This window comes from Nematolebias whitei, chromosome 8, assembly GCF_014905685.2.
Source record: "Nematolebias whitei isolate Nwh7 chromosome 8, NemWhi1, whole genome shotgun sequence".
NCBI lineage: Eukaryota > Metazoa > Chordata > Actinopteri > Cyprinodontiformes > Rivulidae > Nematolebias > Nematolebias whitei.
Genome location: NC_056505.1, coordinates 32,562,413 through 32,581,063, shown reverse-complemented (window position 1 = coordinate 32,581,063; position 18,651 = coordinate 32,562,413). Strand labels below are relative to the sequence as shown.

General features: G+C 41.3%; 1 protein-coding gene across 1 annotated transcript; it reads right to left on the bottom strand.

Annotated features, from left to right (window-relative positions):
• Window positions 1–4,288: 4,288 nt before the first annotated feature.
• Window positions 4,289–18,474, bottom strand: rnf10 (ring finger protein 10). Its single transcript, XM_037681192.1, has 17 exons — window positions 17,996–18,474; window positions 14,107–14,291; window positions 13,753–13,958; window positions 13,585–13,675; window positions 13,250–13,434; window positions 13,004–13,140; window positions 12,207–12,361; window positions 11,866–11,985; window positions 11,528–11,771; window positions 11,208–11,341; window positions 10,911–11,028; window positions 10,714–10,815; window positions 10,488–10,622; window positions 10,313–10,398; window positions 10,158–10,215; window positions 5,404–5,568; window positions 4,289–5,322 (listed from the first exon to the last, which is right to left on the bottom strand). The coding sequence occupies exons 1-17, from the start codon at window positions 18,159–18,161 to the stop codon at window positions 5,249–5,251; spliced, it is 2,361 nt and encodes a 786-aa protein (XP_037537120.1). The 5' UTR covers window positions 18,162–18,474; the 3' UTR covers window positions 4,289–5,248.
• Window positions 18,475–18,651: the final 177 nt, after the last annotated feature.

Genomic DNA, 18,651 nt, shown 5'->3' with positions numbered 1-18,651 from the left:
TTCCACAGTCAAGACTGGGACCGTGTCTTTGCGATATGATAGCAGGGAAAGAGGCTGAAGTCAGCAGAGCTGCAGTTTCACACACGCTTCATACTCCACTTATAGCGCTCTTTTAAATGGTGAAAAATATTCGCAGTGCCGACCTTTTGTCGGGACTTGTTTTCGGCATAGTCTACAGAAAACATTTTTCTGCTGCTCATCTGACAATTTAAATCCAAACCATCTCTGAATAACAGCCATTGTTTTTCTTTTTGCCCAGCAGCTAAGCTGCTCTTTGCCATCTTCTCCCACGTTTACTTGTGCTAAACTTCCCGCCCACCTGGAGAAGCAGGAAGCAGGGGGAGCGCACATGGGTGAGGGGCTGAGCCTGTATTCAGTGAGGGAGGAGGCGGCGCTGCGTGAAGTTGGCAGCGCAGACGAGGAAACAAAAGAACTTCACGGATTTTCAAGTCTAATAATACTCGATGGCTGTGATAGAACCATTTTAACCATCGTAGATAGAAAAACTGCCGATACATCGAGTATATTCGACGCATCGAGTATATTCGACACATCGAGTACATTCAACGCAGAGTATATTCGACACATCGAGTATATTAGACACATCGAGTATATTCGATACAGCGAGTATATTCGATATGTCGAGTATATTCGACACATCGAGTATATTCGACACATCGAGTATATTCGATACGTCGAGTATACTCGACACGTCGAGTATACTCGACACGTCGAGTATATTCGACACATCGAGTATACTCGACACATCGCATATATTCGATACATCGCCCAGCCCTACATTCAAATGACAATTTTAGAACAAAAGAAATACCTTAAAATGTTGGATTCATTCATTAAAAGCTTCTTTTTTTTTACTGCCTACACATGTACTGTCAGTCACAAGTAATGATTTCATCTTTGTGACTCAAAGCTCTTAGTGCACAGGTGGATCTAATAACTTTGGTTCAGGTCCATTAAACACAAATATAACACAAAGCCAGCAGCTTAGAAAACTAAATACAAGGAATTAATAAATGATGTCATTATTCACACGGTTTACTTTTTTTTTTTTTTTTGCAAATGCATTTTATTAGATTTAAAAGAGAACTACTGTCCAGTCACCAGCTGTGTTGGCGATGAGCTCAAGAAACAAGTGTTCCGTTAGATATTCAAGAGTATTTTTTGTAACATTCATTTAAACACACACATTCCATTTAATATGTTTTAAAGTTGCACAGCAGTTTCTTTGAAAGATCTGTGACAATAAGTTAGCTGCACTGTGCTAGTGCGCTGCATTCTTTAGCCTCGTGTATCCTGGAGGCTTTGCTTGCCTCATCTTTATCACAATCTTCTAGGAAAAGAGATCCAAGTCTTATTTATTCAGTCAACTTGTAAATGTGCATCACTAACTAGAAATACTGGTGAAGCGGCGATCATAACTTTATATCTCTACACCTGTAACACCTGCAATAAGGAGGGGGCGGACCATTGTGCAATGTCACCCGTTTCCTTCCTTGTTATAACTCAGGCATGTTAGTTTTAGATGTCAAATGTGGAATTACACTGAAAACCTATAGACTACAAATAAAAACCCAGTTTTAAATTTAATTTAACTAAACCTTCACTGGTTAAAGGTAAATGGAAAATAAGTCACCAAGTCCTTTCGACACATAACCACTTGTGTTGTAAAAATAAAAGCAAAAATGACTCCTTTGCTGGCCCTTTAAGAGGTTTGCTCACATCTGATAATGCTTTCCACATGTTGCTGTGTTGAGTTGCTTTGTTACACAGAGCAGCCAGTTCTTTCAGGATAATGTCACGCTGCCTCAAACTGCAACAAACAATCGCGGCGTGTCCTACCTGACCAGACGTCAACCGTCTGCTGTAAAGCTTGGGCTTTTGTTGAAACCAAGCCACGATGTCATATCACACAAGGGGACCGAGTCGAAGAAGCCTGGAAGGAATATACTGCATGTCAACAAAGCGCTTTCACTCGGAGGAAAAATCACTGCAACAAATGGCAGCGTCACTGTGGTGCGCTCACACCGTCCTACAAAAGCAAACACAGATGTGTAGGGTCACGCCCATACATTTGAGTACATTTGAGTCGACCATGGCACATGTTTAAATGTGCAGTACAACCCTGCACTGCTGTGCCTTTACTGCGTTGATTGTGCATTTGCACTGTGACCTAGGTCAAAACTCATTCCCCATGATTCACTCCCTTCTTACGACAACATATCTATGCAAATTCAATCTGTGAACGTTGGAACTGTAAGTGCCATAAACACTGCTGTCTTTTTTATACATATACAAAACTAAAGAACACTGGAAGATGCTTAAAAAGCATTCATGTGGGTCACACAAGAGAAAAGATTTTTTTTAAAAAGGGGTCTTTTACATGCTGACAGGAAACGCCTCTGCCAAGAAGGAATGCTAAACATTCACTGGGATGGTGGGTCCAGAAGCACAGCAGGGATTAGGAAAGTGTCTGCCTTATATAGGCTCATATGGGAGGAAGTACCCCACAATAGTCATTACTAAAACCATCAACAACAATTAAAGATGATAGAGACTCTGCTTGGTTTTCTCCTCACACCAGTATGAAAGTTAAGCTTGCAAACGATGTGCTTTTTGCTCATGCTTCTTTGATTTAAACCATTTGAGTGGATCACAAAGTAAACCTGCACACAAGCCTGTTGTGTTTTGACAGTAAAATATACCAAAAGTCAGAAACCTGGCTCAGCCGGTTATACAAAGGCTGAGCAAAGGAATTTCCCTTACAACTTCATGTCACGTTAATCTATTACCATTCATCTCAAGATACTTGACATTAGTGTGACACAGACCTGCCACCATGCACATCGAACTGGGATTAGAAACTAAAGTTGGCTGCTGTCATCCCAAAGGACATGCCAGTGATGTTCGTCACTACTAAATACTGCTGTCAATGTGAAAATTAACTTATAGCTGCTTATACTTACAGCCACGTTAAAATAACAACTAATTACAGCCAGTTTGACTCATTGTGAGATGCCCAAACAAACAAACAAGTGTTCTAATCGAATAAACAACTATAAACCAGTGTCTCGCTCTTATAATTTCAATAATAAGCCGCATCTAGCAGCTGTTCTACACGAGACGTTTCAACAAGTGTGACCTCTTCCTGCTCATTTCATCCACCTGGTAGTGGACGGGATTCGGTCCAGTTTGGGAAACCTGAAGATGGCCTGCCCAGAACCGAACCGAACCGCATCTTGGCGAGAAAACCGTGAACCTATGCTCGGATACATTCGGAGAAAACCTCCACCTCGGGCTGTTTTGATAACTTCGCTGACTTCGTGCAGGAGGAAACAAACGCATTACTCGGGCGCTAGCAACCGTGAGCTAACAAGTCAAGAAGTAGCAAAATGGAAACAGTGACTGAACCTGTCTTTTCTGCTGGCCGTTTGATCCACGGATAACTCACCGAAACGGCCAGGTCCGCGGGGTTTCCTCGTCGAAACAACTTCAAACTCGGTATTTCCAGCAAACTCTGCACGACAATGAGTCGTGACAGTTGGTGAACACAGTGGCTAGCAGAGTGGCTAAGTTAGCAGGTTTACTTAGCTAGCCAAATGACTGTCTATCCCGTCTCAGGTTGCAATGTTGTTGACAGGATAGACTAGACAGCGCTGAGCAGCGAGGAAGCAGTCTGACTGGTTAGGGACCACTGGACAGTCCAGTGCACGAGCGGAACATTCAACTTCCGGAAACTACTTTCAAAATAAAATTTATTACGAGTTAATTTAAGGTCTATACTTAAGATATTGTCGTTATTTAGTGCAAACAAAAATATAGAGCGAAAAATTCATTTTTATTTTGTAAAATATTACAATGATAGGTAATGTTAACCACAAGTCACGTCAAGCGAATAGTATTATGACAATGCGTACGTAACTTCCGGTTTTGATTGCGCAGAGTATAAACAGCTTCACGGACATTAGCAATAGAAAAGTGTTACTTTCCAGACGTTAACTCATTACTGATTAACTTAAATGACCAATTTGTCTATATAAATGTACTTTAGTGTAATATGCATGAGGAAATTTTGATTTATGTGCCAACTAAACGTTTACAATTACTAGTGAATGTACTTTTCACTAATTTTCTCAGGCAACTTGAGTAAAACCTTTCAATTTAATGTTTTATCAAGACTGCCCTCATGTGGAGCAGAGATAATACTGCATCAATAAGCTGTCGAATTGATGAGACTGCTGGCGTTTCATAATCAATTGCAAATCAGTCATTTTATTGTGCATAAATCTTTATTCATAACATACTAATGTATGTTTTTAGCCCATAAACCTGCTCAAAAATACAGGAAATTAAAGAACCCTCAAACAAATATATCTAATTTACTTTCTTTTCTTTTTTTTACGTTTCAGGAACATTTCTTAAATCCTAAGCAATCGTCCTTCGGCTTCACACATTTTCAAAAATGAAATAAAAAGGGATAAAATTAATTAAACATTCCAAGTCAAACAACTTAAACTGGACAAACTGACTGAGGAGAAGGTGCGTGTTTCATATTTGACCGAGCAGAATATGTATGTTCTGTTGAGCCTACAGAATTAATCTTTTCATACAATACTGTTTTTTACTTGCTTGTATTTATTCATGTTGATCTAAAAAAAAGATACAACTACATTCTGCAATTTCCAAAATGTAGGATCCTGAAGGGCTAACGGATTTAAGTAGTTACTGTGATGAACACTGAAAAAATGGATGAGGTGAGACCGATTCAGTGTGAATGCTGAGCGTTTGGAAAGATTCAAAGGTGCAACACACTACAGCTGGCTGACTGCTTCTCTAGCCTGAAGCGCCCTGAAAACATTTTCCTCAACACGAATGGTTCCTAGATGCAATGCTCTGGGTGACATTATGGAAACTGACAGCCAAGCTCAAAGCATGTCAAATATTAGTCAGCAAGTTATAACTTTTTACCTAGCATCTGAACTACAAGGTACCCATAAGGCTTTCAGTGACACGAGGATGAAGCACATCTCTGTCCGAGCAGAACATGAAATGAATGTTAATGAAACTGAGGGGAAGATGGCAAAACAGAAGATCAACCAGTGAAGCAATGGCTAAAGCAGCTTAAACTTTGGCCACACACTCAAACCTAATTCCACATTTCCAAGAAAATCGACAGAAAGGAAAAAACAAAGCAGTTGGAAGATTATGATCCAATGAACTTTAGCTCCGTCTACTTTGTGTGAACCATGGATGTGCTGAACAGAAGCTTCTGTTTTTTCTTCTTCTTCTTGCCTCCCTTTTCCTCTGAAAGAGAGCAAGCACAGATGAGTGCAGGTGGAAACACTTAATCACTTAAACATACAAGTGAATTATAAAGTCACAGACCTGGTTCAACCACATGTTGTGGAGAGGAAGCTGGACCAGTGTCCAGCTGTAGAAGTGCCTTCTCAAAAGCCTGACTGAAAGAATTTTGAAAGCTGGGCACAGGGACACGGTCCGACCCGTCACTCTCACCATCACTGTCTGCTGCTGGGGGGGCTAGCAGCTGATCTGAAAGGGAATCCAGAAAAAAACTTTGAGCATGTTTAAAAAAAAATGAAATGCACAATGACAAAGTTTTAGGGATGTCACCATCGCACCGTCTAATGATGACTTCCATCAACTGATACAAATGAACTGCTTGGTAATAATTTAAAAACAACATATAGATTTCAAGTCTAGATATTAAAGATCTAAAGGAAAATCAAATAATCTTTGATTAACTTGGTAAGCTTATTTGTTTCAGTCGACATTAAGGTGGACTGAGACTTTAGACAGAGAGCTAAACTCTATCTCTAGACGTCAGACAATTGACACGACATCTGTCAATCAATCCAGTAGGCTCGTCAGCAACTCACCAATCGGCGATTGCAATTTGTCCCAAAGTGAAACGCCCCCTACCTGCAGGAGCTGTGGCCCCTTCTCCTCCAACAACATTGTCGAGGTTTTGCGTTACAAATGATTTGTGGTCAGAGGGATTTTGTGAAAAATGGTTGAACGTCAGTGGGAAACATGCAATTCAGACACGTGTTCCCCTGAGTGTTCAGAGGGTGGGATAGTTTCTTACATTTACAAAACCTAAACTGAGTCTGGAAAAATGTAAAAGATGATAAAAGCCGGTGACAGACCTCATGAGCAGCTCAACAGTGATAAACATGAAGTACATGTTTGGCTGTACAAAGGTAACTGCAGGTAAATCCTCCATTTTCTGTCATAATTACATTGTATGCTTAATGATTAAATTAAAAGGTTAACACTTAAAGATAGTTGTACTTTGTTTTGTAAATAGATATGTTGCATAAGTTCAGTCTTTGTTTGCTAAGATCAGTTAACACTAAACCAATTTTGCACAAAGCGTTTATTAAATAGTGTAATGTAAAGTTTACACTCTTAGTACATACTGCATTTCACTGTGTTGAATCCATCTACTGCAGGAACTATTTGAAGTTATTAGTGTCTTAGAAATTTTATTTTTGCCCGTCTGCCTTAATGTTGACTGATAAGACAGAAATGCCTCAGCAAATGCTTCAGGTAACACTGTGAGCTTCACCATCTCCACCATCGCAGCTGTACTTTTTATTTATTAGTCGGAGGTTAGCTCACCCTGGGTTACATTTCCACATGGGTGGAGCGATCTTACTGTTGGTGTCATGTCAGTAGGATTTGACCTGGAGGCAAAGCTGAACTTTTAACTTGTGGCGCTGTATACATCTGTCCCAAAATCTTTATATTTGTGCATCACATCAAGTTATTCAAGATAAAAATTACTTCTTTTTTTTAAAATTCACTTGTATATACATTCCTCAAGAACCCCTGCACCCTAAACCTCTAAAACAACAATTAACCTACATGCTGAGGAGAATCAGTATCATATCATCACAGTTCCTGTGACCCACATCTTCAATCTCTCCATAAGCCAAAACTCCATCCCAGACACTTGGAAAACAGCCTTTATTCTTCCTCTGATGAAGGGAGGTGACCCCACCTCACTGAACAACTATCATCCAATCTCTAAACTCTGTATTTTAGCCAAGGTTCTAGAAAAACTGATAAACTCTCAAATCAAGTAGTATTTGGACTCATTTAACATCTTACCTCTCCATCAATCTGGTTTCAGGAAACAACACAGCACAACCACTGCTCCACTGAAGGTTCTTAATGACGTTGTTGAAGCACTGGATGCTAAGGATTATTGTGCTGAACTTTTCTTAGACCTGTCTAAAGCTTTTGACACTGTGGATCATAACATCTTGTGTCATAAGCTCTCAGAAATTCATTGGTTGGTTCTCTAATTGTTTCTCGGATGTGAGGCAATGTGTCAACCTTCACATCAATGTGAAGAAGACAAAGGAGATGATTGTGGACTTCAGAAGGAACAAAAACACCTACACCCCCCTGAACATAAGAGGATCTGCGGTGGAAGTGGTCTCCAGCTACAAGTACTTGGGTGTACACATGAATGACAACCTCAGCTGGAGCAACAACACCACCAGCCTGATCAAGAAAGCTCATCAGAGACTCTACTTCCTCAGACGGCTGAGGCGAGCTGGTCTGGGAAGCTCAGTCCTCACCTCCTTCTACAGGTGTGCAGTGGAGAGCATCCTGTGCTCGAGCATCAATGTGTGGCATGGAGGCTGCACAGCTGCAGAAAGAAAAGCTTTGCAGAGAGTGGTGAAGGCTGCACAGAAATCTGTTGGAATCAGTCTCCCCACCATCACAGACATCTACACCTCCAGATGCAGGAAGAGGGCCACCTGCATCATAAAGGACCCCACCCACCCAGCACACTCACTTTTTGCCCCACTCCCCTCAGGAAGGAGGTTAAGGAGCATTAAGTGTAGAACCACTAGACTGAGGAACAGCTTCTACCCTGAGGCTGTTAGACTCATGAATCTCTAACCAGAATAATCACTGTGAAAAACCATATCATGTTGCTGCTGATCTGTTTCATGTTGCTGCTGATCTGTTTCAATGTTGGTGTGTTCATGCGTGTACATTTGCTCACAGACTCATGTTCATGTTTGTGCTGATGTTCAATGTTTTATGTTATGAGTGCTTAGTGTATATTTAGTTGGTTTTTCTTAGTTCATATCTTAGATCTTATTACTGTTTTTCTTATACATTTTATTGTTGGATGTAACTGGGACCCTGCGTACATAATTTCGCTCCACCACATGTACCACATGAGGTGCGAATGACAATAAAGAAACTCTGACTCTCTGACTGACTCTGATAATTGGTATTTCTTCCAGTTATTTAAGGGTTAACAATGGTGTACCACAAGGCTCAGTCTTAGGACAAACACTCTTTACAATCTACATAGGTAATGTAGGTCAGAGCATCCCTGATGCATCCATACTTTTCTATGCTAATGACACAGTTGTTTATTGTCAAGTTAAAACAGTTGATAAGGCTTTCCAGCTTTTGCAATCTGCTTTTGACATCATCCAGTCAGACTTGCTCCGTCTCAAACTTGTCCTAAATGACGACAAAACCAAAGGGGTGTCATTTTCAAACAGGAAGTCAGTCCCAGCAGTTTTTCCTTCGATTTTATCCTGGAGTGGTGTTCCTATAGTGTTTGTCAATTCCTACAAATATTTGTCTATCTTGATCAATTCACATCTCTCTTTAAAGCTTCACGTGGAAAACCTAGTAAGGAAACTGAAAGTTTAACTGTTTTTTTTTTTCTTCTTCCAGAAATAGATCTTGTTTAACTCTGAATGCTAGAAAACACCTTTCATATTAAATTACTCAGATTCGTAACTGGCTGTGATTATCGTACCCACCACTGCACCCTGTATTCACTGGTTAACTGGACATCATTAACTTCACGCAGACTCTCTCACTGGTACATTTTCATCTTTAAATCACTTCTTGGTCTGTTGTCTTCATACATCTCCTCTTACATGTCTCTGCGTGAGTGCAGCTACAGCGTGCGCTCTCAGGACATTATTACCTGCAGTGTTCCCTCAGTGAGGACTGAACTAAGTAAAAGGGCCTTCTCCTACTCCGCTCCTGTTTCCTGGAATATCTTACAAAAACAACTGAAGCTCTCGACCTTGACCTCTCTAAGTGGCTTTAAACATCTGTTAAGCAAAAACCACTGCAGACATGTTGTTGTTTAAAGTATTTTACATTGCCTTACAATCTTAGCTGTTTTTGCAACACAATTTGCTTTCATTTGTTCTTCTCAATTTATGCTTTCTTTTATGATTGTCCACTGTTGTCATCACTCTTTGTTAAAACCAGGTCTCTTGTAAACGAGTCCCTGAGGCTCAATGGGACTAACCTGTATAATTAAAAGTTGAATGAATAAATCAAGTACTACTTTTTTGTCGCAACAATTTTTTTCCTATAAGAGCTCGCATCAAACTATTTGCTTTGTCCATGAAGTCATTTTTGAACTCCAAATTAGTGATAAATGTAACCCATTTAAAACCATCCTCATCATCAAATCTTTGTGTCCAGTCAGAAAGACAGACACTTTATTAATCCCTGAGGGGAAATTTGAGGCATCCAGTCTAATGACTGGGCGAGATAATAAAAAATATATATACTGTTAGTTTATTTTCCTTTTATTTGCAATAGGATGATTCGGTTTAACGTAAAATATGTAAATTGCATTATTTGAAAGTGACCACACAAATGACAACTAATGAAGCTGCTTTTGACCCCCCCCCCCCTTTGTTTTTTTTGGATAAGTTTTAAAAGTTTAAAATACAAAGCAACATGAAAAAGAAGTTGACAAAGAGCATAGAGAACAACTTGCATAGTGTAGCAAGCATATTTTTCTATTAATGTTTCAGGAGGTAATGAACGACTAGAATTTCCCGTTTCTAAATGTTTCTTCAGACTTGAGATCTGGTGTTATTTAGAAAAGTTTCAGGGCTGCAGCTCAGGATTCTTGGGCCATTTAACGGGTTCAACATATAACGCAGCATGTTGCGCTAATTACTGAGATGATTCTATAATGTGACCAAACCACAACCTCTCTGTGTAAAATTCAAACCACATTTTTAATAGTGTTGAGCTAAACCAATCGCCGTGAATAATTCCTACAAGCATGTTAGCTCAACACAACATTTCCAGTCTTGTACTACCTTTCTTTGGAGCGATCCTGGACCCAGCATCAACTCTGGCTTTCCCATCTCTCAGCATCTATAATGGAGACACAGTCAGGGTGGCAGCACCATGTCAACACATCCATTATTCCCCTCGCGTAAGAAATCTAAATATTTTAACCACACTCACTCACCTGTGCAAAGGACATGCAGTGTGAATCATCCTCCACACTACCCACAGTGGGTGTGGACACACTCAGACTTGGGAATCTCATTTCATCTAAAACAAAAAGGGAAGAAAATCAGAAGAAACTATCAGTTAAATAAATACATCTCTGAACTAAAGTCAAATGGAAGGGCTGATCTTACCAGAAGGACTGCTGCTGAGGGGTGATGGAGGGGCTAAAGTGAAATCAGGTTGGACAGGGGGACTGCTGTTGTAAGGCGGAGAGCCAAATGCTGGAAAATGATGAAGATTCTCCAGACCAATATGCACCTCAGGATCTGAGGACGTGAGATCAAATAAAATGCGTACCGGTAAATCCTGAACTAAAAAGGAGAATGAATTAAATCTTGAGTCATATCCTGTACTTACATTTACCCTGTTTCTTGTTCTCTTCAATCTCAATGCGCTTTTCTCTGCGTTTCTCGTCTCGCGCTTTCTTCTGCCTCAGGCGCTTTCTTTTCTCCAAGTCATCTGAAAGATTTAGACAATTTAAACACAACTAAACATAAAATGTTTTTTTTTTTTTTTTATTCCACATGGAAAACTGAGATTTAAACTGTTCATACCTGCAAATGTGTCCAGAGTTTCTTTGGACAGGATTGGCGGCTGCAGAGCCAACTCACAGATGCTGAATTCACATGTGAGCGGCAGATGAGCCAGGTAGCGGTTACGGCGACGAACCTCCTGAGATGAAAAAAGCAAAAAGTCAAAATAATTATTTTCTAAAAGCAGAAGCCTAAAGTAAACCAGCAGAGTAAAACATAAAACTTGACTGAACCATTTTTAAAGTGCCACCTTAAGCAAAAGATACTAAACGTGACTGAACGCCTGACGTCTGCCTCTTTGTTTCCTTGGTTGCTGACCTCGGTGACTGTGTGTCCGACGATCTCCACCACTCTGGCAGTGATTGTGTCAGGACAGGCCTCCAAAGTGCCGTATTCACGCAACAGACAGCGCACATTCACAGGGTGCAGGAACATTTGCTGGCAATCTTCAGCTGGAAAAATAAATGTACAAAAAGGATCCAAAAATGAACATACAACCTAAAGGATTATAATGTCAAGTAGGTCTAATAATGGCTACTTGTGTTTGGTTTTCATGATTGTGCAACATTTTTCTTAAAAAGCTAATTACTTTATCTAAACAGACTTGGTCAAAAAAAGCAGGTAGGGGAATTACAAACCTTGGTAGAAATAATAATAAGGTCCGTGCACCACATTGGTTGAAGGGTGTGCAGACTCAGCCTGGTTGGCTGGGCTCTGCTCATCAAGCTGAGGCTCTGGGACAACGTCCAACACAGCCTCAGAGAACTCCTCCTCCGGGACGCTCTCCAGGGCGGCTCCAGAAACATCCTGCAACTCTGCAGGCATGTCCTCTGTAAGCTCCATCACCTCATCATCAAACGCAGAGGAGTACTGCAGGACAGGCTGGGAGGGAAACAAGATACAACCTCACAGATGAGTGAAGACGATATAACTATAGAGAGAAAACAGTCGTCCAAAGGTTCATCTGAAGATTCACCTTGACATCGCTGATAGTAGTCACCAGTTCCTCGACAGGTGAAGAAGGTTCCTTCAGAGTCAGTGAGGTCAAATCAAGCTCCTGTGCATCGGTTTTCTGTTGCAACATTTCCTCTCGCTCCTGTAACATTGACAGATAAAGACATATTTTATAGTTTTATTCTTAAACAAAATTTCTAAAAGTTAAAAGTAGAACTGCCAAGTCCTGAATTACTGAGAATGTATGTACACCAGCATATCTTGCGTCCGTTTCACACAGTCTTTTACTGTAGATTAATGGAGACACAGGTGAATGGTCTGCATTGACTCTAGATGTTTTTCGCCACAGATGAACAGTTTTACCTGCAAAAGACAAAGGGCGCTCTGGATGAAGCAGCCCTGGGCATCCTCTTCCTGACTCAGTTGAACCTGCAGGACTGCCTTCTCCTCTGTGACTAGGTTTAGGACCTGAGCAGGGGAGGTGAGCAGCAGCTTGGAGTATGGGCTAAAAGAAGTATCTGCAAAACAAATATTACCATCAGTCTCCGCTGAACACGCAAACAGCCTTTCTAAACAGCCATGTCATCTCATTAAAATGAAGCATATCCAGTCTGTCTCTTCTTCCACAATAAGATTTAGAAAACACAAAATCATATTGCACTATAAAACCAAATTACTGAATATCATCATCGTATCTATCTATCTATCTATCTATCTATCTATCTATCTATCTATCTATCTATCTATCTATCTATCTATCTATCTATCTATCTATATATATATATATATATCCATCTATCTATATCTATCCATCTATCTATATCCATCTATCTACATCTATATCCATCTATCTATATCTATCCATCTATATCTATCTATATCCATCTATATCTATCCATCTATATCTATCTATATCCATCTATATCTATCCATCTATATCTATCTACATCCATCTATCTCTATCCATCTATCCATCCATCTATCCATCTATCCATCTATCCATATCTATCCATCTATCTATCCATCTATCTATCCATATCTATCCATCTATCTATCCATATATCTATCCATATCTATCCATATCTATCCATCTATCTATCCATATCTATCCATATCTATCCATCTATCCATCTATCTATCTAAAAAACGCCGTTTCTTACCTCCAAGGCGAACAGGCTCCTCCACCTTCACCCACTGAGAGCTTGGCAGGGCCACCAGAGCCCCCTTTTCCCTCCGCATCAGGCGCATGGTCATTACATCACCAACCACATATTGCTTTATCTCCATAGCAACCACACTGCAAAAACAGCAGTTATCAGAAAACACCCAGAAACCACACAAACTCACAACATTAAGTGTTGAAGCTTTATGAAGATTTTTCCCCCCCTTTGAAGCTCCTCCTTTACCTCTTCAGGTCAGCTGTTTGCACAGCCTCGTAGCAGATGGGACACTTGGACCAGCTCTTGTCACTAAGAGACAGGTAGTGCAGCATGCACGGCCAGCAGAAGATGTGTCCGCACCGAGTGATGCGAGCTGCCACAGGTGGATAGAGGCAGATCGGGCAAGACGGCACCTCATGGCTATAGATACGCTGTGGATACACAGAAACCATTTGTCATTAATAGTCCTTACTTTAAAAGAACAATAAATGGGTGGGGGGGAGGGGGGGACATTTTTAGTGGCAGTAATGTGTTTGTATAAACAAAAGGTCGTTAGACGTTGAGAATGATTTGATACTCACCACTTGCTGCACACAGTCCCAGTTGACCAACGTGTCTGGATCAGTGAAGTGAGCCTTGTAGTCCTGGTCATCAATCACCACAAACTGGCAGCTGAAACACAAAGGTATCACCATTTTCAAACGTTCGGCCTTTCTAACATAAACCTGACTGCCTCGGAGCCTGCTTACTTGGCCTGCAGATAAAGCTCCTTGTTGAAAGGCTTACTCTTGTGGCCCCACTTGTTTCGGCGCCCCCAGTACGAGTGGCCACCGTCTCCGACGCCATCATTACCTCCACGGGGTTCAAAAGTGAAGTTCAGCAGATGGTTCAAGCTTATTTTCTTGGGTCCAGCAAATTGAGCCGGGCTAAACTCGGCCCGGCGTGTCTCTGCTACCTGGAAGGCGGAGAGCGACCACAACTCATCATTATTTTAACGAGAATCTGTTAATGGATCACAACTGAAGACAGCATTTCTTTTGTAACAAAAATATTAACAATAGTTTTGAAATTGGCAAAATCATGTCATCATTTAGAATACCAACCTCCTCACGTCGTCCTCCACCTGTAACTCCATACTGTCGCCCTCCACCTCTCTGAGGGGGTCTCTTGTCAAAATTCTTGCTTTTCTGTGAATTGGTGCGGCGAGGACCAGGGACACTTTCAGCTTTGGGGAAGGAGGGCTCACGCTTGCGACTGTATCGCTTAGAGCCCCCATTATTTTTACCTTCTGACATAGAAATGAGAAAATAATTTAGGTGTATATAAAGTTCAAAACACAGAATGACTTGTGCAAGTCATGCTTTTTATGTACACTACCTGGTCAAAAACAGCAGTGCACACTCAGCTACATTCAAAGAAGTAATTGCATAAATATCCACCCAATTTGAAGTGACTATCCTAATCACCTTAGAGAAATGAAAAGTGCAAGTCAGGGTATGGATACAAAAGGTAAGGCACAAAGGCCCCAACACTCCCAGGAGTTCTCGAGAAATGGGAGGACTATAGGAAATGTGTACTGTAGCAGGCCGTCCTCACAAATGGAGTGACCGTGCAAAAAGGAGATTAGTAAGAGAGAGCGCTAAGACGCTTGAGACCACTCTAAAGGAATTACAAGCTTCAGCAGCTCAGATGGAAGAAACTGTGCAAAGTACATCCATCTGTCCATCTGTCATACTTTTTTGGACTCTATAGAAACCTTGTCTTTGGTTGTTTGACAGATGCTGACAATACAACTTGTTTTAAAAAACCAACACCTCTTCAAAGGCCAAAACATGTCCCTACTGACATGAAGAAGAGATGCTGCATCAGACAGGGAATTATCATTTTGTTGTGTGTGTGTCAGCCATCGTTTTTTACAAGTTAAATATTAAATAATAAGTTTATGGAGACAGGATCCATTTCCACATGCTACAGTAAAACATTTAAAAACTGCAACAAAACATGAGTTTTTATAAGGATGGAAATCACTTGTATGAAATCACTTGTACTTTTTCCTGCTTGCCCTTGGTGAAGACGGACGCTTCTCCCTCCTGCTCCGTCCCTGCTCTGCTCTTTGTCCTGTGAACCTTTTTCAGAGCCTATTTTTGCATATCTTACGAATTGTAAACTATGGATCTGGTCAGCTGGTCTCTCAACGCAACTGATCAAATTTTTTTCCCAACAAGACAGGGTGAAGGAGAGCCCTCCTGCACATACTTGTATTTACGATAACAGAATTCTGTTTTTTTGGGATTGGTGGTTACCTGGCTTATCGACAAATCTGGCGAACATCAGCAGCTGTTCTGGCCCTCGTTAGGCTGCCTGACATGTGTGAAGGAATGTGCCGTGCTTGGCAACACTCAGACTCAAATGCTGTGCGAGCCGAGCGGTAAGCTGGACGCGACTCTTGCAGAGAATCACAGGCTACTTGCGGCTCCTGAATCTCACTGGTGGGAAGGAATAGATCTTGGAGAAGTTGGAAGCTCGACTCGGCGAACGTAATCACAGTTTGGTTGTTTGGAGTTGCCATGAGTTGTACTAGCAAGACTGTAAAGGTAGATGTAAATTAACAGAGCTCGGCATGACTTAAAACAAATGTTTAGATCTGAATCTGGTTCCCCCCGCTTTGGCCTTGGAAATTTGAGTATGTGGTGCAGAAAAAAATATCAATTTTTTAAAGAATCTAGATTCTCAGTCCTGGCGATTCTGAATAGTTTCTAAAGGCCCATAAAATCTATTTTAAAATGCGTTTTAAATTCTTACTCCCCGCTCGGCCGCCGTAGAATTGAGCCGTGTAGGCCACCGTACAGCAAGCTAGTTAGCCAGCTCCCTTTATCTGAATGGAGCATGCTAGCATGGAGGACAGCGTGATTCAACCCGCTTCTTCGTCTTTAAAAATCATTTCAGATCCAAGAATGTTCTGGGGGAAGACAGAGCTTAACAAGAGCGCAGTTGTTTACAAGAAGTGTCAAATAAAATTGCGGGACAGGAATTTGAAAATACGACAACATGCATGAAAGATGAAAGCGAAGCAGCGGACCAGCGAACTCTGCAACAAACTTCCAGCTGATTCACCAAAGGCTGCGAAGGTTTCCCTCTCCATCTCCTGCTGTATCACAAAGGATTTACGAGCAGACAGCTCAGTGGAAGGTGAGGGGTTCAGGTTTATTTTTAAAACTATGGATCCAATGTATGTTATTCCTTCACAAAACTTTTTTTTTTTTTTTGATAAAGCAGCACCACAACTTCACCATTAAACAACGGATGGGAAAAGCTCTGATGCAGCTGCAGCTCAAAGGTAACTGTTTTTCTCAAATTATATTAAAATTTATAGACAAGTTGTACAACAAACTTAATGTAATTTGTCTTTTAACAGGTTGAGGAAGACAGATGAGACACATCACCTGGTGCCAGTTCTAAATGATACAGTTTATGGTTTATAAATTATAGTTCAGAAGTTTTTGTGCAGGTTTGCACATGTTTTGAAATTTTGTTAAATATTTACTAAATATGAATCAATATGGTTAAGAAGTCTGTATATTTCATATTAGGTTAAGTTTTGCAAATATAAGAAATGTTAGAGCAATATGGTTAAAAAAAACTGTGAAGTCTGTATTTTATTTTGAGTTAAAAGTTAATGTACTATGTATGGTAGGCTGAAGTCTGTTTAATTTTGCATATTTTGGATTATTTGTCTGTGATGGACTTGAGACCTGTCCAGGTGTCCCCACCTCTCACACAGTGATGGCTGGATGTGGGCACCAGTGACCCGTAAAGGAAGAAGTGGGTAAAGATGATGGATGAATTATTTGTTCCCAGATTTTTTTTTTTTTAAAGAAAAATTCAGGCAGCTAAGTTAACCTAATACTGGTAATTTAAGTTACATAATTTTATGTACTCCTACAGTTTGTCCTATTTTTGGTATAAACATTGTTGTTTATTCTTTTCAGCGTGTCAGTTACATAATCGAAACAAAATTTATGACCATCTCAATAGAAAAAATCATTTGTGAATAAAAAAATCGTTCCTGAATCGAAAAATTGAATTTGAATCACATCGTGACACCAAAAATCAGAATAGAATCGCCAGACACTGAGAGATTCACACCCCTAGTAGAGTATCTCAAATTCTTCTGGATGTTCTGGAAACAAGACGCTTTGCTTCACCCCCACCTGCTCCACTCCCCAGGGACATGGACCTGTGTCAGAGCTCAACCAAGTCAGATGATAAACACTACACCACCTCTTATCAGGACTATGGCTGGGGCAGGGGGCTCTGGACAGTGCTCAGACTACTTCCCTTCAAATTCACACCTTCGCTGGCCTCATTCCCCTGGTGCAGCAACCTAGGAGATGAAACAGCACCAATAGCTGTATTGGGCATCCTGTGCTGGGACCCCCACCCTCCCATGCATAAATGTATTACGATGTCATCAGTATGTTGCCGTTTCTGTGCTGAGGTCTTTTTTTTTTTGCAACTCTCACAATGTGTCCCATCTAGGACACAGTGTCAGATATGATTTTTTTTTACCACCTCCCCTCTCTTCCTGTTTTTCTTATCTAAAGGAAAAGGGCAGCGCCTCCCGAAGGCCGCGGCCTCAGACACCTCCGTCTCCCCATGTCTGTTTGGGCTGTACTGAAACATCTAGTTTCGTTCTGCTTCGGAGCAATGACAATAAAGCTGATTCTGATCATGTCCGATTTGTCCTGACGTGATGGAAGCTGATTAGTTGTCCACCATGGGACAGGTGTGGTGCGTTAATTACGGTGTAATAAAATGTTCTGCATCAGCTGCTGTAGGTGGGTCAGATGTTTTGACAGCTACGTCACTTTGTGCTGATAAACAGCCGGAGCAGAACTCCGAGGCCCGAACAGGCCACAGGGCGCTTAGCCGCATCAACACACCATATGACGGCCATAAATAAACACACTGTCGTTAGCGAGGCGTTCTCACCTGCTTTGGGTTTAGATTCTCCCGGCGGTGGGCCTGTAGAGCTCGAACGGGGCGGAGCCTTGGTGCTGCTGCTGGGGCCGGGGTTTTTCTCCATGTTCGTCTCCGAGCGGTGAGCGGTGCTGTTGGGGCCGAGCTGAGGGCAGAGAGCCGCCGAGCTCTCTAGCATCAAAAACAGAAACCGGGGAAGAAAACGGGCTGCAGTGAGTGCGGGTCAGGCGACGAAGGCCCCGATTCATTGCTGTCAAACACGGAGACTCCATCACGGCGACATCTTGACCATAATCAAACTCGAGAAGAAAAATACGAGACACGATTTTAGCGTCTCAAGTTATGAAGCCCGTGCACGGAGAGGACAAAAACTCGCCACGCGGGGCCAAACCCCCTCTAAATTTTAGAGTTTTACTCGTTAAGGGAAACAACGAGCCCTTAACAAGGCGTTAAATGTTTTCCAAAGTTTGGAAAACAAGCCAATTTAACAGTTTTGTCGAATAAAAATATGTCCGAAAAAAAAACAACATGCACTAATGGCGACGGGTCGCCAGACAAGAAGCTGGGAGCCCCGGATGTTATTTGTAGAGCCAGCGAGAAAGCCAGGCAAATGGGTCCGCCTCATTTAAACACCGGTACATCGAGTAGGCGGGGTGCGTGCAATAACA

Bases quoted from the DNA above. Each gene is read 5' to 3' on its own strand.
- rnf10 (XM_037681192.1), bottom strand. From the start codon at position 18,161: ATGCTAGAGAGCTCGGCGGCTCTCTGCCCTCAGCTCGGCCCCAACAGC. The intron at 14,292-17,995 runs GTGAGAACGCCT...TTTCTATGTCAG, and splicing joins AGAATCTAAACCCAAAGCAG to AAGGTAAAAATAATGGGGGC. The intron at 13,435-13,584 runs GTGAGTATCAAA...GTGTATCCACAG, and splicing joins GGGACTGTGTGCAGCAAGTG to CGTATCTATAGCCATGAGGT.